General features: G+C 40.7%; 1 protein-coding gene across 12 annotated transcripts in view; it reads right to left on the reverse strand.

The window, feature by feature from the left end:
• Window positions 1-880: 880 nt before the first annotated feature.
• The window catches only part of kif1aa (kinesin family member 1Aa), a 39,086-nt gene continuing 14,412 nt past the window's right edge, over window positions 881-25,554 (reverse strand). For 2 of the 12 annotated variants that reach the window (XM_069522520.1, XM_020081269.2), the window contains 35 exons: window positions 25,037-25,239; window positions 24,082-24,161; window positions 23,768-23,843; window positions 23,060-23,139; window positions 22,433-22,539; window positions 22,250-22,333; window positions 21,965-22,145; window positions 21,702-21,774; window positions 21,400-21,490; window positions 21,154-21,302; window positions 20,891-21,069; window positions 20,283-20,420; window positions 16,249-16,367; window positions 16,062-16,147; window positions 15,854-15,983; window positions 15,072-15,231; window positions 14,895-14,985; window positions 14,684-14,802; window positions 14,535-14,590; window positions 12,206-12,314; window positions 12,020-12,086; window positions 11,824-11,908; window positions 11,622-11,727; window positions 10,014-10,040; window positions 7,500-7,614; window positions 7,255-7,388; window positions 7,115-7,176; window positions 6,892-7,037; window positions 5,861-6,049; window positions 5,584-5,655; window positions 5,348-5,469; window positions 4,964-5,107; window positions 4,675-4,867; window positions 4,466-4,584; window positions 3,093-3,852 (listed from right to left, as the gene is read on the reverse strand). In XM_069522520.1, the coding sequence (XP_069378621.1) occupies window positions 3,810-3,852; window positions 4,466-4,584; window positions 4,675-4,867; window positions 4,964-5,107; window positions 5,348-5,469; window positions 5,584-5,655; window positions 5,861-6,049; window positions 6,892-7,037; window positions 7,115-7,176; window positions 7,255-7,388; window positions 7,500-7,614; window positions 10,014-10,040; window positions 11,622-11,727; window positions 11,824-11,908; window positions 12,020-12,086; window positions 12,206-12,314; window positions 14,535-14,590; window positions 14,684-14,802; window positions 14,895-14,985; window positions 15,072-15,231; window positions 15,854-15,983; window positions 16,062-16,147; window positions 16,249-16,367; window positions 20,283-20,420; window positions 20,891-21,069; window positions 21,154-21,302; window positions 21,400-21,490; window positions 21,702-21,774; window positions 21,965-22,145; window positions 22,250-22,333; window positions 22,433-22,539; window positions 23,060-23,139; window positions 23,768-23,843; window positions 24,082-24,161; window positions 25,037-25,239 (3,935 nt within the window). In that variant the 3' untranslated portion in view covers window positions 3,093-3,809. Of the gene's footprint in view, window positions 3,853-4,465; window positions 4,585-4,674; window positions 4,868-4,963; window positions 5,108-5,347; window positions 5,470-5,583; window positions 5,656-5,860; window positions 6,050-6,891; window positions 7,038-7,114; window positions 7,177-7,254; window positions 7,389-7,499; window positions 7,615-10,013; window positions 10,041-11,621; window positions 11,728-11,823; window positions 11,909-12,019; window positions 12,087-12,205; window positions 12,315-14,534; window positions 14,591-14,683; window positions 14,803-14,894; window positions 14,986-15,071; window positions 15,232-15,853; window positions 15,984-16,061; window positions 16,169-16,248; window positions 16,368-18,721; window positions 19,049-20,282; window positions 20,421-20,890; window positions 21,070-21,153; window positions 21,303-21,399; window positions 21,491-21,701; window positions 21,775-21,964; window positions 22,146-22,249; window positions 22,334-22,432; window positions 22,540-23,059; window positions 23,140-23,767; window positions 23,844-24,081; window positions 24,162-25,036; window positions 25,240-25,554 lie in introns of all 12 variants that reach the window. The other 10 variants (XM_069522512.1, XM_069522516.1, XM_069522515.1 and 7 more) reach the window with 10 other exon arrangements.

The raw sequence follows: 25,554 nt of genomic DNA on the forward strand, positions 1-25,554 counted from the left end.
TTATTTTAAGTTTAAAGACTGATTTTTGAGTCAAGGTTGTGGTTTAAAACTCTTCTTCATGAGCAGAGAACGACTGCAGTGCTTACATGATGCATAAATAACTCACTTAATAAATAGATTTTTGTTGTATTGCTATGGATAAAGATTATATTGAGATAATATGTGTCATTGTTTTATTGCCCTGCCTGAGTTCAAATAAATCAATAATAAATAAAACTCAATAAATTCACCTCATAATGTATGTATCAATCCATAGTTATTAATGATAACAACTTTGAATCTGAAATCTGGAGGTCTACACAGGTTGTCCCATTATGAAAGATGGTGATCTCAGTGACTTAAAAATGAATCTCAAAAATGTTCTGCTTTGCAAAACTCCTATTCCCCATTCAATTCTCAACTGAGACTGTTTCTAGAGTCTGACATCATCGTACAGCCCGAGCAGTCAGGATTTATACAGGAGTATAATGTTTACACTGTCTGCTCTCATAGCACAATGTCAGGTCACAAGACATTTTAACATTAGTTGTGAACCTCTTCCTTCTACTGGACTTAGTATTTTTAGTATGTTATTATATTATTCTTAGTATAAATACTATTCTGCATATACAAATGGAATGATCTCCTAAAGTAGGAAGTTACACTCTCCCGTTTCACTTGAGGAAGTTAAGTTTTTAAATCATATACATTATACACATGTATCATGTATTTTCGGTGAATTATTAGCGTAGTTTACTTTCTGCTCACAGGTCTCTTGAAAAATACATTCCGATCTCAATGAGACAATCAGTTTAAATAAATGATTTAAATAAAATAAAATAAGTCCTGGTCACCATGTTCAATAACAAATACAGTAAAAAGAAAAAGAAGAGTCCATGACTTTGTGTTGCATAATTTCCATGTTTATTTGATATATGACAATGTGTTTAGTGTACACAAACATTTGACGCTAAACTCCAACACTCAGAGACACTGACTGAACTACTGCCCATTTAAGATTTTGTAAATGGGTGCAACTTTATAATACAATGTTCACAGCAATCATGTTTATGTACAATGCAAAATCATTTGATAGTGCGAGAGAAAAAAAATTAGAAGTGGAAGCACAAAAATTTGAAATGATATTCCTTCAAAAGGGAGGGATTCGAAAAAGTAGATGTTGTGAAGGCTGTCGGAGCATGACGGTGATGGTAGAAGAGTGAAAGACTGACAGGAAGGTAACCTACAGCATCACTCTGTACAAGATGCCAAACAGGGCAAAGATGAACCAATTACATCCTCCCACACATCAGTGGATAAAATATTACAGATATGCCCCGTATCGTTCCCTGATAATCACCCACTTACAATCAATAAGGAACCAGACTGTGAATCACAAGTCAACACAACCACTCCAGCAAAATAAGCATCTTTAAAATATTGACGTACATTCAGTGTGATTTTGTTTGTGACTGTGCCAACAAAACTTTGGTTGGCTCGAATGTGATACACATTAAAAAGGCGCGATGAAAACGAGAGGAATACTCTCAACATTGAGATCAGAGTGGAGCTGACATTTTCAGATCAGGTTTTAAAGGAAATAGGACAGAGACGAGTGCATGAGACAGTGATGATGTACGGTGCAGCAGGCATGTGTGATGGATAAACTAGGACTGCACTCTCTGCCAAGAAAGTGTGTGACCACTACATTGATCACGAAAACAAATAAAAAGATATGAACAGACTGTTTGATTACGTTATAAGGGCTGACAGTAGTACACACATGTTGGGTTGTAACACGGTTTGATTGGATAACTTGAAAATATGTCCACAACACACAGAATACTTCCAAATCTCAGATGATATGCTTTTATAAGACTATGGTGTTATATTCAAATCACTGATATAAACAGATGGTTAGAGCTTACTGCCACACTTCAATTTACTTTGACATACAGAGAAAATAGTGTTATTGTAAGGGTTAAATGCTTCGAGATGCTGTCTTCATAGGTAAGTGACATGTCATTAACATTATGGAACATGCTCTCTAGGCTGGCTGACCTGAGGCACGCTCACCCATCCAACTGAAACGACATCAAACGATAAGCTGACAGAGTTGAAAAAAGAAACAGGGAAGAGTTTAGCAGTTTGCAGCAGCATCTGATTGTTTGACAAATGACAGCATGTGTTCTTTGACGATACATAAAAGACTGTAGCATAGATTTAAATGTAAATGTAGATTAAAATGTAAATGTAAGTATACTGTGTGTTGTGGAACATTCCGTATCACATGGCATCTGATTGCCGTATTTGAAATCGAACATTGTAGTACGCGACATGATTTGTCTGAAGATGTAAGAGACGATGATGATGACGATGCAGAAATGTGATGTCATTATCTGCAGACACTTCCAGAACAGTATTATAGCAGCATGAAGGATGTAGTTTCAAAGCAACTGTTGCGGAGGCATACTGTACAGTACACCCATACAGTATGAGTGATAAGAGAGGCACTACATTTAATCAGTAGACTGTACATTTCATTCAAACAGTTTATGATTCTTTACCGTGAGGAACACTTTATACTTCTGATCTTTTAACAAGGTAGCTTTGTGCAGTAGCGAATGGACCACCTTAATATTCTCTACCTATGAAATTGATCTGGTCAGATGTGTGTTAGTTGGTGTGACTATCAGAATCTGAGAGGGGATGCTATCATTATTCAATCAGGTAAAGGAACTGGCCAATCATAACGTTATTGAATTGATATTAATTGCATTGGGGACAGGGTTGAGTTATTCAAACATTTAAGGAACTTATATTAAAAAGTGCAGTGTGCAGAAATTGCACGGTACTACTACTTTAGAAATATAAATGTCTTTGTAAATAAATACATGCAGAAATAAATAATAAAGCTGTTAAATATCTAAATATATCACATTTAAAAACAAATAAAAAAAATCCAGGTAGAGAATGAGATTAAGTTGGGAGGATTAATGGGATGATATTTGATTACTTAACATGTGAATGTAGATACCCACAGTGCTCCTACAAGTAGCTAAAATAACACGGATTTATCAAAATGCCACAAGAACATGAAGTTTATGATGATATGACGTTTCCCTCGCCAGGCTGTGTGTGCTAAAGTTTCTATGTAGTTTTCAGCGACACGAGGCAGATGACTCAAAGTCAGGATTCACAGACCAGAAAGAAGAGAGAAATATTCAGAAGAGTTGCACTCAACTGTCATTTTTGTCTTTTTTTGTGCATTTCCTTGCTGTATGTTGTATGCAAACCTGTTTCGACACTATATATAGCAGTAGAGTAGAGAAGAATCTGCATGTTTGCCTATTTACCGATGCAAATGTAGCAATGTGATCCTCACTGCCGCAGCAGCTGCAGATGAGACAAATGTCACTGCATTTTTTTTAAGGAATAAATGTATAAGGCTTGATGTGTCACTGACAACAACTACAGTACATTACCATATATATGTAATCTGAGATAAGAAACCTGTTGCTACTTCCTCCATTTTCTTCATTCGTCCCTCTATGAACAAACTCCAGTAAAGTATAGTGACAGCTTTTTGACGAGGTTCTCCAGACTACAAGACTCACACTGCGGCAAAAGGCCCGACAGGAAAATGGACGCTTTAGGTGCAGAGGACACAAGTGATAAACTGAGAACGCACAGGGGGGAAGATGGTTGTCTGTGGTGGTGATGGTGGTGGTAGGGCTCAGCACAGGGGGGAGGCGATCAGGACGTGGATCTATTTACATGTAAGTCTTTGCGATCAACCTTCTCTCATGATATTTATTCAGGGTGTTGTTTCACATCCTCATCTGTCCGGCTCGTCTTCTCGACAGCTTTGACCTGAGAAGCAGAGAAAAGGAGGCAGATAAAATATACACATTTTTCTCACAGAAGAATAAAAAAAAAAAAACTTGTATAATTTTAAGATCATAGCATCCAGTATTACTAAAATTAAGATGTAATATTACAAGAACAAAGCCACAATATTACGAAATACAGAAATAACGTTAGAAGAATAAAGAAATACAATTACAAGAATAATGTTGTAAATCTACGAGATCAAAGCTGTAATAGTATGACAATAAAGTCATTATACTATGAGTATAAAGTTACCTGCATTAAAATGAGGAATGTGGAGCATCTTGTTAAGTTATGCCTTAGTATAAGTTTCACAAATAACATAATGCACACATCAACACCACATTAAGCATCAGGACTTGTGTAAGTAACTTTCTATTCTGAAGAAAAATCCACACAGACAGAAATTGCCTCGTTTACAAAGCAGGAAATCTTTGGTAGTGGTTGACTGTGGGGTTATCATTGGTTACATCATGATTTTCAACAAGTCTTTTTTCTTGAAATCTGCAATTGTTTTTCTTCAGTATGAACCTTATAACCATTTTTTAACTTTCCTCCATTAAATTATTCTTTTTCAGAGAGACACATTTTGTACCTGATAGTTCCAGCAAGGAGAGGATTAAATGCGTACAGCCAGTCATGCATCTCTTTGTCATTCGTCGCTTGAAGTAATATTCCACGATGTTCTGTGCACACAGCAAATGTGTTTGGTGTCTGTTGAGAAAGGAAGCAAAATGTTAAATGTTATTATGGCACAAGAGAAGCAGAAAGAGAGGATCAAGGGGATTTTGTTGAACCACCCACCTTCAGCATCGCCTGCTGGTCCTCACTGTACTCCACTTGGGCAGAGGAGAGATTGAGAATAGCCCGCTCCACTGTGTCTCTCTCTGTGTTGTAGATATAAACGTACGGCCGCCGCACCACAACGTAACGCTTCACCCATCCGTTGGTGTGTGGCTCCAAGAAATGTATGTAACCCTTCTTTGACACGATGGGGCTGAAAAACCAGAGGATTATTATTAGTGAAACCAAAGGGTTGTCCTCACAGCTCAAGGTGATGACAGTTTTTTGAGTTGAACAGTAGCGGACTCACCTGACTCTGATCTCCTGGATGTCAGGGACAAATTTGTGGCTGCGGGGCTTTGCTTCAGGGGCTCCATTGTTGGACTTCTTGGCCTCTGGATCCTGCTGTGCATCAGGACCGGGGCTGACCGCACGAGAGCGAGGCATGGGTGGTCTGTAGTACAAAAACAAGAGGCTTTTGAGTCCTCATGAGAAAAACTACACCTTATGGAGTTGAAGCATTTTACAATAACTCAGTGAAAATACCATCCTCTGTGTTATCCAGCTACCAACAGTTTTATTCAAAAGAAAGAAACGTGATCTATACACTACACAAAATGGAATCCAGACTGCAGCATCCAAGGATAACAACTGATACAAAACAATAACCATAAAAGTATGTCTTAGCACTGACCTGAGTTCAGTGGTGCCATAGCAACCCTCCACCAGTGAAGGGCACGTTGAGGAGGGTGTGATTGTGTTGAGAGCAGAGATTGAAGTGGAGTCTCTGAGTGTTGTGACCGACATCTCAGAGATCTGGAACACGCAAACCCACACAGATACACACAGGGTCAATAATCACATTGTATTCCTTCATACAGATACATTGATATATACTTGTGTTTAAATGGAAGTTTATAAAGCATTTACCCTGCTTTCACTGGCACTGACACACACGTGGCCGTACTCTCTGTTGAAGGAGTGTGTGAGCAGCCGCAAGCACTGTAAAAAGCAGAGAGCTTGAATGTCTGTTCATGAAGAAAATCATATCTGTGATCACACTATATTTATATTTGCCATTAATGTAGATACTGTTGGTTCATGTATACTTCCTTTTGTAATGACAGAGATCAAAGAAGATAATAAAATACATGGCTGCACACATCAAACGTGAAATTTAAACTTTTACAATATAATGGTGGCTGACCTTGGCGGCAAGCTCCCTCTGCCTCTCCGTGGCGAAGTCAGAGCCAGAGCTGACCTCTGGATAAACCTCGAGGGGCTGAGGAACCTCGCTCAGCTCCTCAGGGATACAGGCCTGCAGGGACTCCTGACCCATGAGCAGGGTGGACTCCAGCTTCTCTCTTAACAGCAGGTAATGTTTGGTCCTCTCAACCTGAGAGAATGGAGGGAAAAACGTCAAAATCATTGAGAAGAGACAACGTCCCTCAGATTTAGAGAAAGCAAGCTACTTTTGGAAATAGCAGAGGAAACCTGTTAATTTGACCATTTCCAGTCCTTTTTCTATCAGACAGAGCAGAGATGATTCTCTGCACTAATTTCAATATCATTAATCATAATATTTCTTATATAGTTGGAGGATGTGGGTTGTGATATCTGGTGGTGTAAAGCTGATGCATTCTTCATTATCCATCACATCTGCCATAGTTTTCTCTATCATTGCTCTGCTGAGAACATCCTGTTTTTCCATTTTTTCAGATAATCTGTGCCTGTTCTCTGCACTCACTGACTTAAGAACTGTGCATAGATGTTGGACATACAATTGGCCCTTTATGGCCCCTGATTAAGAAAAATCCTGCCTCTAACTTATATAGTAGGAAACCCTAGTAAATACTCTAGAAGAAGCAACAGCTTTCTTAATAGTATGCTAGGACACATTTATGGTGAATTCTGGTAAACACAGCATAATGACAGGTGCACAGATTTTGCTGCGAGGCCCTCCTATTAACACACCACATCTGTATAAAGGAGTTCATTTCATGTGCACAGTAAACTACATATGTAAAGTTGGGCTGAATCTGACAAAAACTATGTAGACCAATGACTAATGATCTCCATTATTTGGATGTTTCAAGAGGGTTTTGCTTGAGGAGATGATTTAGAGACGCATGTTTTTTTAACTTGTGTGTTCCAAAGGCCAGTGGGATGTTTCTCCAGATGCTTATTAAAGTAACTTATATAAAGTGCGATAAATTACAAGCAGCATAATCTCCTCACATCTTGAAGGAGGCTGAGTTTCTCCAGCTCCCACTGGTGGTCCAGAATGAGGCTGTCACTCCGAGGCCTCCACCCAGCCAAGTTCTCCTCCCCACGGACGTAGGCCACTGAGGTGTCCAGCACCCGCCTGCGTCTCCTCTGCATACCTGGGTTGAAATAGGTGCAGGGTTAAAGGTAACACAGGTAACTCAGGTTAATTCCATAACCGTGTCTTGTCTCTTACCTGGGCTTCCTGCATCTGCTAGGTTACATAAGCTGACCTCGTACACTCCCGTAACTCGGTTTCTAATAAAGAAAAAAAATTCAAAAATCAGTTGAGTGGACACTACACAATGTTTTTATCGTTTGAAATTTCAAACTCACCCATCGGCTGCTCTCAGGCTTCCAGTACCGAAAAGATTGCGGATGGAGCGGGAGGCTGAGAGCTTTGTGTCTCGAGAGTAAAACACCATGCAGATATCTTTGGTTATGACTGCGGGCTGGGTGCAGTTCTCCATCTGCAGTTGATAAAAGTGGAGGATTAGCCAACATTGTTACTCTCGAGTAATTTACACATGACCACTATTACTATAGGATCTATTTTCCCTCATGAGTACAGAGTAAAGTACCTCCAGATAGGCTGAGAGGGTCATGTAGATCTTCTCCCCGTATGGAGTGACTCTGTTTAGGAGCAGAGAGTTGTGCATGGAGCTATCCCAAGCTGCTTCAAAACGATAGAAGGTCCTGAGGTAGTTTGTTGGACAAGAAACCCCAAAAATTACTCAGCAGGCAGAATTTAAGCAGTAGATTAGCAGTCAAAGCTTAACTAACAAGAGCGATGTTAACTTAAAATCAGGAAAAATAATTAAATAACCAAGAATGCATTCATAAACACTTAAAACAATTTAAAGTCAATTTACTGCTAGCACTTAATTTTAACATAGAATTTTTGTATTCCTAAAAATCTCTGTAGAAAAGAGTGCTAATTAAATCTTTTGCATGCAACAGGCTAACTGAGCTGGTGTTCTGCATTGTGCACAACACCTTAGAAAAGCAAAGAGAGCTGAGATGACTAATAGTACAGAGAAAAGGGGAGATGAAAGACAGCCAGAGCAAATACAATACAGCTTTCTGTTATGCCTCTGATTTGCTCCATACGTTAATGTACAGGATTTTTCCTATTTCCCCTCAGGGGAAATACTGTAATCACACACTGAAACCAGTTATTCCTCTGGCCTGCTGCCCGGTACAGCCTTAAATCTGAAAAAGATAATCCAAGCAAGAATTGTAAAAGGAAACTAATGTTTCTGTAAGCCATAAAAACAGGCTGAATGTACTCTTCATGAGCTTCAGATGTTGGGCCCAAAAGGCTATGGACTGAGGTGACCTTGTGGGAAAGTGGACAGTGTGACTGCAAGGAACTGACTGCTTCTATGTGAGAGTGACGGGGATTCAGTGTCGAAATAGCCTGTTTTTTTAAAGCAACAAGTGCATTAAAACACACACACACATACACACACTCACACACTCACTCACACACACACACACACACACACACACACACACACACACACACACACACACACACACACTGTTTTCCCAGTAGTAGAAACCTGTTCGCTTACACTACAAGTGAGCAATTTCCTCTTCACACTACCCCAACATGTGCTCCTCTACATTTTACTACCTCCTAAAAAATGCAGGAGCCAGGATTGAAGTCATGCTTCTGGCGGAACATGTGAGGAACCGTTTGTTTCGGCTCTTTGGCCCAGTCTCACCGAGGTACGAGCAGGATTTAAAAATATTCATAACATTGCAGTAATTTTGGGCAAAATGCTACTGGTGAGGTAATGGCTCACTGGATTGCTTTTGAAAATTGTGCCAGAGTGGGTAATGTAAATGATGTGATCCATATTACAGCACTTAAGTAATAGCGTGTGACTAGTGTTCCTGTTAGTTCTCTGGCTGTGATGGGAAGCACTCTTTGCCCCTCGGTATTAGAGGTAACTAAGAAAATCATATCCATGGATTCACAATAATGCTTCACTGCAAGGTTCAACAATATGAAAAGAATAAACAGTTTTAGACTGTTTTTTCCTGAAAGTGCAGGATGCGTCTCCTTGCTTTTGTTGATTCAAATGAACTGTTGTATTAATGGATCCCTACCACCCTCTGCTGGCAAGTAAGGCTTATACAAAAAAAACCTTAAAGTTCCACCACTCACACAAGCTTCTTTCAGACCTGCACTGAAATCCAGAGAATCTTTGGAAATTCTCAGGAGGGGTTGCATGTCAGGACACAGATATCCGAATGAGAAACTAAGGACTTTTTCCTGTCACCCCCGGAGTCAAAACTCTGTGTCTGAATGAGCTGATGTCAGAACAAAGCAGGAGATCCTGCGGAGGACTCACACAAGAGAGTGAGCATGTTGATAATGTTTCTAACACGCAAAAGGCCCAAAAAAAAGCGGAGCCATACATGTAGAAGGCACAAAGATGTCAAGAGAGGTTTTGGTAATAAGCGCTGACGAAAAACGTGTGATCTACGCTCAGGTTGCTGCACCTGAATGCACCGGAGATTCCTGTCTTGTTGTGAATGAGTCTGAGCGGAGAATCTCCTGCTGTGTTGTGCTTGTGTGAAAGTGCAGTGTCTATACAGAGTCATGTTGATGTTCAGACTTTGCTGCCTTTTAAATTGAATAAATTATAATACGTGTTTCTGTCCTAATGCAAGAGAGACCAAATATTGTAGCTCACTCTCTGAAATGAGCCGAATAAAGTTCCTGCAGCAACTGCTAAGGTGGAAACAAAGTGTGATACTGGCCCCACGACACCTCCAGTAGAGACACAGCCAAGGACAGTCCACATGAAGCACAGCGAGCCATGCAGACCCTGTCCATCAGACTGATAACAGCTCAAACACATAACCCAGCGCAGCAACAGAACCAGAGACATGCAGGGAAGTTTCCCTCACTTCACATGAGAGGGAGGAAACAATGAGGCACAGATGAATTGCTGACAGCGATGGCAGAGTAGGAGAGAAGGATCACTGGAGGCTAATTTAGAATGACAGGGTGTGTAGAGGAAATAAGAAAGATGGAAGGTGTTGGTGTGACGCACGAGAAGAGAGGCAAAATAATATACCTAGGCATGTCCGAATCAAGAAACTGTCTGCAAAAGCAAAAAAACAACATTCTGTTAGTGGAGGGAGAAAAATGTTAGCATCCATTTACACCTTGATGTTAGTATGTTGAAGACCGAGCAGGGACCACACGAGACTGCAGCCTGGTGCTGAGCCCTTTGATATACTTAATGGCTTTTGAGGCCTAAGAACTAAGTTGTATTGGGAACCACAGGGGAGTTGAATCACCCCCCCCCCCCAGTTAAAGAGAGGCTGTTTAAGCAGGGCCACTGGTCACAGACGCTAGGAGCATTTGCCTTATTTAGACTCACAGTCAGTAAAACCAGGTCTGGGTGAGTGATCATTATTGGAGCTGTAAGGCAGAGTTGGTTGGTGATGAAGCGATGTGCTTAAACAGAGGGTTAAAAAATGATAATCAATAATAGTCTTTGTTCCAATATAAACTATATTTCTTCCATACTAACACTATATCACATTGTAAGGCCTCAATCGTTTATAGAAACATACTGCCCTCTACAGGCTGACTGCAGAAAAGACAGTGAAGGGCAACTAAATATCAGATTGATATTAGCATCAACACTGTTGTCTCTCAACACACCTAGAAGCAGCATTTTAATTGTTTCAAATCAGACATTGTATATATTTACAGAAATGTTGTTTATTAATACAGCCATTGCTTTTTAAATGTTAAAAGTTAAACAATGGATTGAATTAAGTGAAGATGAAGTGTTAAATGTCCAATGCATGACATTATACTGAGTCCAAATAAAGGTAGTTTAGGGTGTGTAAGTGAGTATACAATACTTTTAGTGACCAATGCTGCTGAATAATGTGGTAAAGACATGCACTTTACAGTTCATGTTAGGGTGTATTACAGTTATAATTGACCGACCTGATCTGTTTATACAGAAGTGAGATATAGTGCAGATGTAACAGGGTGTTTGTTAAAAATGAAAGGCTCTCAGTTTAAGGGTGAGCAGATTTAACATAGTTGAGAGATGAGAGTGGTTGGATGTGAGGTGACCGACAAGGTGAGATGCAACATGTAAACGTAATGATGACAATTACACAACCAAAGCCCAGATTAACATCAAGGAGGGTCGCACAGCCAGCATAGACAAGTTAATTCATAACAAATCCAGTTTTAAGAAAGGGTTACGTATAAATTCAGAGGAAAACTGATTTTGTTAATGGTCCCTAGTGTGACCCCCTGCAGTTGGAAACAGGAATCTATATTCATGCAGAAACAGTATTAAAACAACAGCACATGGGAACTTGCTGGGATTTGCTATAACATTCAAGTTGTGCGACTTCTGCCATGCTTTCTTTCTGACAGCCGGGTGCAGCTGATTCACTTTGCCATGCATTTGTGTGTGCATGTTTTTCCAGAGCATGAGCTGCCGCAGCATTAATGAAGCAAGGTCCTCAGATCAGGCTGTTGCAGCTGCCACAACTGTCGAATACATTTATCTGTGGCAACCAGAAATTCCTCATTTTGAATTCACAAAGGTAGTGAGACATATAAAACATACAATCATGCATAGTTGAGCTTATTTTGTAAAGATCTTGCAGCTGCAAAGTTTCCATTAAAAGTCTCCACTAGTACGTACCTGTCCTCATGCATGGGTCTGACATACCCCGTAGACAAGATGTTGAGGGAGAGAATATTAGGGTCAATGATGGTCTCATCAGCTTCAGGGGTGCTGCGGAGACGTCCTGGTAAAAGCACGAATGCATCAGTAACAACAACAACTCATACACATGTGTACATGTTTGGTATTCAAGGTAAGAAAGCCTGGAATCCAAACTCACCCACAACGAGCTCACGGACGTCTTTCCAATCCATGTCACCTCCTGATTCATGTACAATAGTAACAGTGATTCTCCTCTGGAGGCCCTACACAAGTGAAGAAAAGACAGACAGCAAAGAAAAAACAAAAAAGTGCTTAAATCCAGTGTATTTAGAATATTCTAAATATTATGTTTGCTCAAAGTGTGACTGACGTACCTGGTGCAGTAGGAATGTGCCATGGCAGGGCATTCCTCCTCTGTGGTCCACAACTGCAGGGATGTAGCTGGAAGGACGTAGAGGAAAGATAGATTTATGTCGAAGCTGATTCCAGTCATTTTTAAATGTATCTATTTCATGGAAAGCTCTGCAAAATGAATGACAGTAGACATGTAGGCCACTCACTCTCCATTGGCTTCCAGCTCACAGATCTCAAAGAAAACCATGAGATCATATTTACAGTGGCAGGGTCCTGCCTGTGGGCGGGTCATGGTTGTCAGTTTGGTTGCAGGTACTATGATGAAAAAGGAGATTATAGGAGGTTATAAAGGAAGTGAATAGGGAGCAGAGAATGGCTCTAACCCAACACAGGGAAGAGAAAGGGAAGAAAAAATGGAAATCAGTGATGTAGGGAAGGACAGGAACCACTCAGTCCTGGAGAAGGACACCCTCTCCTTCAGCAGATTTATCATCAACTCTGCAGTTTTCTCTTAAAGGAGAAGAATACCTGGCTCTAGCTCTGGCTCTGTGGGTTCTCAGTTTTCCCTAATCTTTTAAATACACAAATACACATGAACCATTCTGTCCACGGCATATGTACAAACTCTTTCAACAGCATTCTCCTCTTTCTCATTTTTTCTCATTGTTGTTTTGTAGAGATGATAAAGCTTGTTCTGACTAAACTCACTGCGTTTGTCAAATTTAAGATGGTTCAACAATAGCAGATTGAAGAGAGTAAAAAAAGTTAACATGCAACCCAGATGTTGGGCCCAAGCTCAAACAGGAATAGAATCTTAAAGAGTATTAAGATATAATATTTGATATGTTATGTAATGTGTTTGTATGCTTCTGCAAATATATTATTGCACAACCATGTCCCCCTGCACAGATGTATACAGCATGGCCTTAATGTATTATAGCATTCAGCACGTTTTTTCATTTCCTTAATTAATAATCTATTATGTTTATTATTTAAAAAATTCTTGTCTTTTATGTGTAATATATAAATGTACACTATAATGTACAATACAAAATATATATTTCCCATCTGAGAGTATTATTGATTGAAGCCACTGTGACTCAGTTCAAGAGGAACTCAAAGAAGGAACTGCAGGGAGAATCCACCACGCAGATCAACAGTCAACACACAGTACACTAGAGAGTCAATCCAACCGAATGCTGCCACAAGAAATATCCCTTTTTTATATCATGCATTGTATGACCAGTATTGTGAATATGCTGGTTTTTATGGCAATTGGGCCTTGTTCAGAACTGGTCTAACATCCATACTGAGAGATGTGATCTGATCTGACAAGTGGTAAATGTAAGATACACATGCTCATACCTGGTATTAAAACATGTCCTGAATGTGTCTACTGTGACCATGTGATCAGATTTTACTTCCCCGCTCTATATGCAAATAATCACATACGTAATTTCTGTTCCCAAAAGATGTTTTTGCCTAATGTGAGTTTCAGATGACAATGTGTGTGTTTGTCAGCATGAGCAGGAAAGAGAGACAGAGAGCGAGCTGAGACAGAAGGGGCTGAATACATGAATACGCACAGCAATGAAGAAAGATTTTACCAATTTCAGAATAGTATGAATCAATATATGGTAATCAGTGTTGATATTGTGTCGGTGGCTACAGACAAAGCAATGTATGGTCAATGAGAAGCATAAAAATATGTTTAAACTTCAGTTGGTCAGAAGATGATCCTTCATACACGTCTGTATGAAGGACTGACTGATTTGCGTTCACACTATGTGGCCAAATGCGTCCCAGACCACCATGTGTTTTTTTTTGTGATCGGATCTCAGGGCACATTCAGGACGTGTGTAGGTGTGCTCAGACCTGAACTTAGTGCTGGCCACGTGTGATCAGATAATTTAGGAAGGATGTTGATACCAGGTCTGAATGGGGTCTTTGTCTGCCTGAGAACCAGAGGGTCTGAAAGGTTTCAGAGTTATATTTGAGCAATACCTAAGTAGAACTGATGCTTGTTGTCACATCAGCTTGAATCTCTACATAAAAGTAACATGATGTGTTCTTTGAAATACTAATTTATCAATGAACTGCATTGTAACATGACAGACCCTTGGCTTTTGTTTTCACTATGACAAACACTTGATATAAAAAAGGTTTTCAGAGGCAGGATTCTCTTGGATTTGACATCAATAACCAACCCGGCTTCTGAGCTTTAATAACTGAACAGATCGAGATGGGTGGTGCTGGCAACTGAGCTCGCTCATTTGCTTCCAGTATGAAGGAAGCTGCCAAGCCAGCGGCAGACAGAGCATGGCCTGACAGCGAGTCCACCAGCGCACCATTGAGCACATCTGGGACCAGGTAGCGGATGAGATCCAGCGATTTCTCCCGGTCTGGCGAGGCGTCAGAGTCCACTGCTCACACCCAACAACATGAAGCTAAGATGACTAATTTACAGGCAGACCAATAAAAAGACGATGCAATATAAAACATTAATTGTGCAATTTAAGAAGAGGGACTCTTTACCTGGTTTGGACAGAGGCATCACTCGTGGAAACTGTCTTCTGCAGGGACGTAATGGACTGGTTGTGGAAATAACAACACACAATTGCTTGTCATTGTGAAAACACAACAATATAGATTATGTCTTTGTGTAGAATGCATTGTCATAGTACCTGATGACGTCTTTACAGAGAGGAAGGAAAGGCTGTTTCTGGTAGTGTCCAAACACCTCAAACACAATTGGCTGAGTTTTGATGTAGTCAACAAATGATTTAGTAACTTCAACAGCAATCTACAAAACAACACAAGTGATGTTTAAGTGCCTGACCTATTAAAACCAGCAACAAAACGTCATTATGCAGGAACTGAGTGGTTGTGCCTTACATTCTGCACATGGTAGAAGCCTAGAGGAGGGCCGCGGCCTGTGTTTTTTAGGGGTTCAGTAGAGAAGGCCTCATCATGGCGGTGGATGAAACTGAAATCACATTATTGAAATGTAACAATTTACATATAAAAGTGTAACTGTGATAAATATTAAGAATCATTTTGATGAGTGCTTACTTAAACTGGCAGAAGATGTCAGCATATTCTGCAGAGATGCTAGACGCCTGCAGGACGGTCACCCTGAAGGTAAAAATGTTACCAATCCTGAGATGCTCCAGAGCATCTAGTGGCCCATCCAGAGTGGCCTTCAGAGGATTCTCCAGCTCCTCTCCTCCAGCTGAGAGGAACGAACAACAAAAACTGGATTAGAGGTCTTTACAGGGTTACCCAAACTATAACCTGAGACCTGAGCCAGGACTTGTGAAGGTTCAGATCCATCATGTATTTTAAGAACTTTCCTAGAAGATGGATTAAATGCATCATGGACAGGCACAGAGGAGAAGGCTGCTATCGTTAAATTAGGTAAGACACAAAGTTTGGTTTTGACACATTGTGAATCAAGGTTAGCTTGTTAAAGCAATCAGATCAGGCCAGTGTCACCTGACTGGTTTCAGGGCCAGCGTTTCTCAGTTCTGCACAGGACTGGGTCCCAGGTTTCAAATAATAGAATAATAGGTCCTGGATGTGTTCAGGTAGAACATTTCTGGATCTTTTTGGGTTTGGGAACAAATTTGTTGAAGAACTCTAATATAGATTCAAGCTTGCAATCCAGGTAGCCAGCCATCAGTTGTCAGTATACTCAAATGTGACTTGGAATAATCTGGGTTTGATCATCATCTCTGCTTTGGAGCAGTGTAAAAAATAAGTTATTATCTGGCTCTAACACACACACACACACACACACACACACACACACACACACACACTTCCATTCACTCATAAAATATGATTACCCTCACATGTGTTATTGTTGACCTCATCAGCTGAAGGTACCATTTCTGCGTTCTGTCCCTCACCCTCCACAATACGGAGCTCCTCCTGTGAAATTCCCGTACGGGACAGTCCAACAGAACATGATTCTGACTGGAACTGCAAAAGCAAGTTTCAAAAGACTGGTTAGTTGGTAAAATGTACCCAAACAACTTCCATATAAAATTCTATCCCTACCTTTTCATATTGCTGATCCTCGAATGAGATTTTAGCAGTGCCTGACTGCCTCACTCCTGAGCCGTAGTCAGGAGCTTCCTCATCCGCTGGAGGGAAACACAAAGCACCTTCACTTCACTCCCTCAAGAAGTCACATGCAGTCTGTCCTTTGTCTCAACAAGGGTGTGGCTGAGGATCCAAGCCTTACCTGATATGGCCTGCACTGCCACCCGGAGGAAGCCCTTTACCTCTCCCTTCTCACTCACGATGGCCACGCGGTGCACGAGTGGAACTGGGTACAGCAGGTTACTCAGATAGACAAACGCCCTGGATTGGCATAAGAAAGAGAGAGAGAGAAAAAAAATATATATTAAAAACAGGCTTCAGGAGATGAGTTACACTTGATAACGTTCACTGGACTGGACAACAGAACACAGAGCTGCAAAGCAACCAAACAGAAGCTGGGACTGCTCTTGCGATGGCCATGGGTGCCCTTTACTATCGCTTGTTAGGGATTTACCTCACCGTCTACAAATAATGACAGTATTATGTGTCACATGCAGTATTTCTTAAATGTTGTACTATAAAGCTTGGTGAGGCTAAGGAGCAAGTAAGAAGTAGCAATTATTTTCAATTAATTAAAAACATTGGAAACTATACTAAGCTGGGGAGCTGCAGATGTTTTCCTCGACCTGAAATAATGATCCTCGCTTAATGCTTCTACTCTCCTGCACTAACATGTACTGCTTGAATGTGCCTCTATATGAAAATACTACACAAAATCATAAATGTTTCGAGCCAAACATAAGCACTGTAGGCACTTTGGATTTAGATTTTGATAAGGATTAGATTTGAATGAGGTTAGTAGTGACAAAGGCTACATTTTGCTTGGGAATTGTAATTCACAAATGTTTCTCTTTCTAGATTTTTCCTCTAGATTTTAGCTACAATGCATGACCTTGCAGTCAAAGACCACATTTCCCACGAGCGAAAAAGGGGTAGACATTTAAGGGTGGAGTGTAAAAAAGGGACAGGCTTATGACAAGATTGGTGAGGTGCAAATAAGGCATGCTCAGGACAAAAAAGGTGAACAAAAATGCTTTCAACCTCTAGACTCAAAGGAATCAAAAGCAAATGGAACAGAAATCATCATACCGAAAATGGCTCAGCTTGAATAAAAACTGCAAACAGCTTGATATATTGTATGCTACACAAAAAAAAACAATGGATGACATCAGAAATCAAAGAGCACCTCGCCCAGTGCTAATTTGTGCAAAATAGAGGCACTAGGTCATCATCAGACGTATTCAAGTAGAAAAATTGACACAAAAAAAAGGTCAAAATGAAAAGACTTGTGCTCTGGCATGCCTAAAAGAGACAGCTGCAGCAGAAACCAGCTCTTTCATCTTGAGATTTTGAGTCTTTCTTGAACTGCACTTAGCTATTTTATGTGAATAAATTTCTGTCTCTTTCATGCTTATTCAGGTTTCACAGCATGGTGGGAACATTTCACTACGGGGTCCTGTGTTAATGCAAATCAGACCTTGGTATACTCCATGAGACATGTCAGGGCTACTTTGAGTCCTCTTTGAAAAGCCACAACTTTAAACACATTTAAACACACCATCGTGAGACACACACCTCAAGCAGTCGTTGAGCGTCAACATTGCTTGACCTTCAATGGAAACAAGTGATATGTACTGACCCAGCCCTGGCTGAGTAGAAATGTGATATGAGTGAAAAGCATTTAATCTTGAGTTTGTGTGTAAAATAAAAACAGCATAAAAATAAACATAAACAAGCATCTGATTTGAGGTTAAACAAAGAAAGCAAAAGATAAGCCTTGAAGCCCAGAAATGTCTACTCCGGTGTCCACTCAGTAACAGTTATAAAAAATATGTAAATAGTAGTTTAACATTTGAGAACATTTGTGTGTCAAATATCTGAGACACAGTGGCGATGATAACTGAGAGACAGCAGGAGATAAGTGTCTCCTAAGCAAGCATCAAGTTTTTAAGATTAATTGAATGGAAACTTTACAAAATGAATGGTACTTACAAATACTTTTGGAATCTGTCCAGTGGATTGTCTCAGTCTGCAGCCATGTCCCGGAAGCAGTGGTTACAATGTACAACTGTATGGGGCAATTGCGTCAGTCCATGAAATGTCCACTAAAAGCTCTTTCTTTCAACAATTAAATGGCTGGAATTATTATTCCATTATTATTATTTTTAGCCTTTTATTGCTGAAAAAGCACTTTTAGATTTTAGATTTCATGGACTGTCGCTGTTGCCTCATAAGATTAACTCGTAGCCACTGCCACCATGTCGTGGCTGCTGGTGAAGATGAAGATGAAGAATCCAAAAGTTCTGTAAGTGCCATTCATTTGCACACCCACATTTATAAACATAGGGCCCAGCTTGAAAAATAATCAAAATTCCCTTTTAATTTAGACAGAAGATGTGTGTTTGACACCCAAGAAAAAAAACATGTGCTGAAGAAACTCTGATTCAGATTTTTTGTGATCATACACACAGAATCCAGAACAGAGTGAGGACTTTGTGAAAACAAACAGCTGTACTGTATCTGTATTGTATATTGGGTTGTGCTGAAACAGACCCTGCGTCTCAGCGTGAAAGAGCTAGTTTCCTCCACCAGCATGCTCCTGAAACCTCACCAACCTTCCCACTACACTGAATAATGGTGAGCGGTCGTAAAAGGGATCCTGGCCTTCGCTGGAGCCTCGGCAGAGCTCTCCCTCATCATCATCATCATCATCATCATCACCATCATCATCATCATCATCATCATCATCCTCTCCCCCAAGCTCCAAGCATGGGTCGTCCAAAAAGATATCATCGTCCAGGTCCTCCAACTCCTCCAACTCCTCCTCCCCTCGACCCTCCCGCTGCGAGTCAGCCATCTCAGTAATTTCAGAGGTGGAGAGGGTCGGGGATGGGGTGGGGTCACTCATGCGCTTGCTCATGCACGTGTTGAAAATAGGGTTTCTGGTGCGGCCAGAGACATGGGAACTAGGTTAGTACAGTTAGATAGAGAGCACACACTTGTTCAAACAAGAAGGGTGGTAGAGCAGTGAATGAAACGACCCACTGCAGGAAACCCTCATCATTTTGAACCAAAATCTGTTTATGCTGTGTTTTAGAGTACAAACTGAAGAGTGCAAAACAAGCAAGCATATAGATCACTGTGCACGACCATGAGCCTGATGAATGACCACATGTGGAAGGGTCCTCTCTACGGAGGCCGCCATGTTTTTTACATTAGTCCAGACTGGACAAACTAAACACCTTTTGAGTTTTTATGACAATTAAAGGTTTCCACAGGTCTTTTTCATGTTTGGAAGGGGAGGGGGAGGTGAGGAGTGTTCAGCTGCAACATGAAACTCCACCACTAGATATCACCAAATTCTAAACACCGTACCTTTAATACCTCTGTACAAATACATTTCTTTGGATGTGTTGCATTTAGCTACAGATATACCACTATTACTCACTTATTATGAAAGACCTGACAAAGGGGGGGCATTTTTCATATTGCTGCCTGATCATCTTTGCTTGTTTTGCAGGAGCTTAATGACATTAAAGGCTTGAAATAGTGAATATTATGTAACAGGAGCATGTGACTATATGTGGGACCCATCTGCAAGAGAGAGTGTGAGAGAGATAGAGTGAGCTAGGCAGAGAGGTGGGAGGAAGCATGACAAAGTGGGAAAGAATGAAACTGCAGCCTCTGGGTAGGAGAACCAAGGAAATTATGTTCTCCAACATTTCACAGCTGATTTTTCCCATTTACAAGCACTGATTGTCAATCCATCCTGTGTGATCCGTCCAGTAGAAATACAGTAGATCCAAAGTGACATTAGAAAAAATGAGGAAGAAGTTTGATTCACTTGAAAAACACTCAGAATTCAAAAATTACTATGGTAATGAAAAGATACAGTACATTCATTTATCGCATTTGAAATGCTGTTTAATCAGTTGAAATGTGATGAGATGTGTGATAATGTTGTTGTTCTCTCCATCATTATGATTCAACAGTTGACCACACGCACCATTTGAGGAAGTTACTGCCAACAGCTGCCAGTATTTTGAGTAGTCAAGTATGACAAACACTGGGCTTCTCACTGCTGTCGTCCTTTGTGCTTTATTTGAGCTCTGTGTAAATGAATGGCAGCCTGTCCTATTCATACACTGTGCGAGGCCAGTGGTGTTCATAATTTACCTGCCGACCAGACGGAACCAGGGGAAGCGGTCATAAAAGGGGTCGCCTCCAGTCATCACGTTTTCAGAGTCCTCAATGGTGTTGTTGGGCACATCAGCAGCACGGTCGTACATCTCTCTCATGAGATCAAGCCTCTGCCTGCGAGGATCAACAGCAATTAACACAAGGAAGTTATTAACACGTGTGTCCTCATCAGCATGGCGTTAATGAGAAATGCTCTTGCAGTGAAGAGTGTAGTTAATGTGTTTATTCCTAATAGATGCTAAAACATCTCTCCTTATGTTACTGCAGTAGAAGCATGCAGCCCTTTTTATTTCCGTATAAAAACAATGTTTCTCTAGAGAAATAACCTGACACAAGGTATTGCGCAGGTAAAAGGTAGAATTATCTGGTCTCAAGAATAATACAAATATATCAGCCTCAGAAATGAGTACATTTATGTACAGTGGGAGTTTTCAGATGCCTTCACTTTCTGTACACTTTGTTATGTTTTAGGTTTGATTGTAAATTGATCAAGTTTCCATGTTTTCCCATAAAAACATATTTTTAGATATTTATTGAAAGACTAAAAAATGATATCTGGTGAACCTGAATCCTAGCCACTGTACCTTAGTTTTTCTAATGTCCAATAGTGGGTGGCTCCATTCTTTTGATCCTGCACCTCCACAGCCACAATGGTGCGCGGGAAGTGTCGCTTATCTCTCACTTTAGTTGCCTCTGGGGGCAACAGGTCAGGAGGCAGGGGGGAGTAGAGAGTGTCAGTCAACAGCACAAACTGGAACTGGACCTGAAGAGACACACAGAGTATCTAGTAGTCCTATAATAGCATCAAGTCATACAATGGAGAATAAATCACAGAAACATGTTGGACCTTCTTCTTGAGTTCCACACTGATGGCGTTGGCCTCCTTAAGGAAGATAGCATTTCCCCATAACAGGTCACGCAGAGAGGTGAACTGGTAGCACCTCCACTTACGAAAGCTCCACACAGCTCTCTCTCTCTCCCTCTCCGTCCATTGCACTGTGAGCCACAAGAGTACGAGATCATCACTTCATAAGGATTTTCTTACCAATAACGTTGACACGCACAGGTGTGTGAGTCTGATTATTTCCAATACCTTCTTCCTCTAGCTCCTCCTCCTCTTCAGTAGCCTCTGGGTAATAACGGTCCACTTGCTTCTGAAGAGCTTCCAACTTGCTCTCATAATCCTAAACAGTGAATATGTAAACACAAAATATTCATCTATCGTACGTAAAGATGGAAAAATATCCAGTTTTTATAATTATTTGATATTATATAACATAACTCAGTTCTTCTGTAACTATCATGATTCTGATCTATTTTCTTGTAGATTCATTGATTCATGCCAACAGCACGCCAGTGTATATACTCTGTGGCAAAGCTTCTCATTCACTGTACCAGTCTTTGCTGTTCCAGAAGGTTGTTGGCCTCCTCTCTTTCCTTGCGATACTGATCCTCCAACTCCTGCAGCCTGCACACATAAACACTAATGAGGCTCGAGAAAGATGATGTGTCATGTGGTTGCTATTAAGACTTCTATTTACCATAGTATTACACTTCTTTATCTTCTATCTTACCTGCTGAAATCTCTTGCTCCTGTCTACAAGATGGTGGAGAGACCCTACTTTCTACCTACACAGCTGTTATTTCTCCCAAAGTACCTTTGTTCCATCTCCTGTTTCATGTCAATGCCCTGTTTGTCCAGCAGCTCCCTCTGGGCAAAGGCCCAGTCCACAGGCTCAGCAGGCGTTTCAGCACAAGGGGTCCTCTCCCTCTCAGCCCGAGCCTGCACTGGGTGGTTGAACCGGAACACATGGCTCTTCCCAAGGATGATGCGATTTCCTGTGAGTGAATAATATATCAGAAATTAAAACATGAATAGTGCACTACAAATAGGACTGAGTACAGTGCAGCAGGCATGGTCAAACTGAGGGAAGCATACCGACCTGATATGAGGACAGTGGGCTCGGTCACTCTCTTTCCGTTGACATAAGTCTCAGCTCCTTCACAGGGCTCGAGGACAACCACTGCTTAGGAACAGGGAGGAGAATGTGAGGCTTCCTGTCTGTCAGTATTAATCTCTCATGTACACAACTTAAATGCTGTGGAGTGAGACAAAGATCCCTCACTTTCTCCCGTTGGACCAGCAGAACTGGTGAAAGTGCAGTGCTCATCCTTGATGAAGTGGCCACTGAGGACGATATCCTGACGACTGCTGGCGTCTAAACGCCCAACCCTAAAAAGACAAAGGTGACGATATTAGACCAAGTAATTTATGCTCTTTATCTGAATACTCTTTGCATTTTAATTATTCCTCTTTGAAAATTACTTTTAAGGTTATTTAGGGAATCAACCTACTAATTCCATGAACAATTGTCTGTCTGTATGTGGAACCATTCATCCTATCAGCTTTGCACTTGGCATGTGTATTGTAAATTGCCTGAGAGTGCCAAGTTTAGTGCAATTTGAACACACAAAATGTTCAATATCAATACAAATTGAATAACAAGTGACCAATAGACTAGCAGTCAGTGGGGGCTAGGCAGCATCCTTACAGTCTTTGGACTGAGTTGAACATGTCTTCTTTTACGTTCTCAAATAAACGACAGAGAGGGTCTGCAACTGGGTCCAACTGCAATAATTCTGAAGTAGCTTCAGAGCATTAACACAGGTCAAGAGAATAGAACACTTCACACAGGCAGGTTTAGAGCAGGCACTGCCCTAGTTACCTTAATAATACACAGTAAGATACCAACCTGGTGATCCCGTCTTTAATGTAGTACAGCAGACACTCAGACATCAGAGGATCCTCATTGAGGTTCACCAAATGAGGCGTCTGACACAGAACAAGCAATCATTTACTCACTGTAGAAATGGTAAATAACATTCAGTATGTAAATAATTTATAATCTGTATGTTATTTACAGTGTAACATATGTACACTGTGCACAAAGAGGGCAGAAAAGCAATCTCTCCCAGTAAGAAACAATCAGTATCAGTTAAAACCATGCAGTCAGAGTCACTCCCTACAGCTTCACAGCATGGGTATTTAATGGAGTCTCAGCCAGATGTTATGGGGCTGAAGGCAAACAGCCATAAATCACCGAAATGGAGGCACTGCCATTATCTTTTCCCCCACTTTTACACCCATTGCTGCCTTCAGTGCAGTTAGGGAGTGTTTGAAGTGAGAAATGAAGTAGATTTAATGCTTAATGAAAAGGAGAAGCCCTTGTCTCATCTGTCTTGGCGGGGCTCTTGTTGAAGTAAGAGCACTCAGAGAAGAAGCTTTGAACACATCACAGCTACAAACCTCGTTTGGGGAAAACAGCCCCACTGTGTCGATAAATACAGCCTGGGGCATTCTAGGGCTATTGGACGGCTTTGGGGTAAATAAACAATGATTTTGGTCAATGACTTAAATAGTAATAAAAAGATCCGAGAGAGGTTTTGGAGGTGACCCGTACCTTCTTAGGGGAGAACACACCAACTGTTCCGCCATCTTCTCGCATTGCCACACCCATTTCTGCCAACAAGGCTTCTCTGTGGATGAAGGATAAATGTTTTATACTTCAGAAAAAAAAATTTTTGGACAATTGTATTCTATTATAGTTCCTTTAAGATTCTCAAGTTATCTGACACACAGACTCGACGTGTCCTCTTTTTTTTACAATGCCAGATCATTATTTTCCTGTTGACTGTTTTTCCAGAGAATACTAATTATCCACAGTGATTTTGCTATTAAAATAGAGAATTAAAAATGGAATAATGTAATACTAACCTTTCCATTCTGATGGCCTCTGTTCGGCGAAGTTTCTCTTCCCAAGTTACATTGAGTTCAGCAATGATTTTCTCAGTTTCCTGACATTTCAAAAGACAGTGGTAGATAATGTCAGCAGTTGTTGTATATTTCTTGGTCAAAAATCCCATGAAAAGCCCAGAGCTCATGATTCTAACGTGTATTGTTTGTAAGACAAAGATGGAAATAGCTTCAGTATTAAAAACAATTCAGTGAGCCACGTGTGTGCAGATTCTCAGTGAGCCAGGTCAAGGTATTTTCACCTATGTATGTTTATTTTGAGTAAATCCCACATAAACTGTGCTTTAAAAACTCACTGAAACACAAACTCTGTGGATAAAAATAGGCCCCAACAAATTAAATGTTTAGCTTTTTTTCTTATCAATAATGACACAATAAAGAGGGGACCTTCTGAGTTTGGGGTTTATGGTGCTGACTATGAAATGAAATGCCTGTATCCAAATCATGCTGGCATCATTTCTGTCTTCTGAGCGCTTCTCATCCCTCATCACACATTTTTTTACTACTTTACTTAATAATAATTGTGACCTTTCACTTCAGATTTACACCCTCAATAGAAATGACTGGTGAAGGCTGAGGAAGTCAGAAAGCACTCAGGGAGGAAGTAGTTGGTTTTGGTGTTTTCCTGGAATTTGTTGACAATATTTTATTCCTTTTATTGCTTCCTTGTTAAATTGAAGATGAAAATCAAAAATGCTTGCTTAATACTTGTATGATCTCATACCACAAGTCTTAATAATATACTGAAACATAATTGATTCATCCTTTCCCTACTGAGACAGTTGCAGTTACAAATGCTTAGTGAATGACACTGGAGATAGACAATATGCAACAAATAAATCACTCAATATGTAAATGCACAGCAACCACACTGTTTCAGAGCAGAGTGTGTTTGAGCGTGTTATCTAGTTTTCACCTTCAGCCTCTCAATGGCTTCCTCGCTGCCTGGACTGAACATGATGCGGTCGTGCAGACTGGCAATGGATCCAGCACGGCTGGACAAGGCTGAGAGAGACGGAGAGGGACTCATCCCCGTCATGGCATTGGTCACTGTGGAGAGATCATCCCTTTGATTCACAGCAGGGGCTTTATTGTTATTGTTCTTGTAATCGGATAGGCCTGTCGGCGGGGGCGCAGGGAGTGTACAGGAAGTGGGGTTGGGATAATCGATATTAGGGGATAAAGAGATGGAGAGAGGCAGACAGGTAAGGAAGAGAAAAGAAGGGAGAGCAGAAGAAAAGACAAAAAGGAAAGAAGATATGTGGCTTAAAACAAATCTAATTCACAGAGAGAAATTGTAACTGCTAGCGTACAAGCAAGGGCAGCGCCAGTGAAAAGCCACACGCAAAGACGACCAACTTAAAAGATGCAACAAGGAGGCCATCCAGCCATGACCAAAGAAAATACAGCTATTATACGAAAACATCAAGCAGA

The sequence above is a fragment of the Paralichthys olivaceus genome, chromosome 3 (genome assembly GCF_024713975.1).
Source record: "Paralichthys olivaceus isolate ysfri-2021 chromosome 3, ASM2471397v2, whole genome shotgun sequence".
Classification (NCBI taxonomy): Eukaryota; Metazoa; Chordata; class Actinopteri; order Pleuronectiformes; family Paralichthyidae; genus Paralichthys; species Paralichthys olivaceus.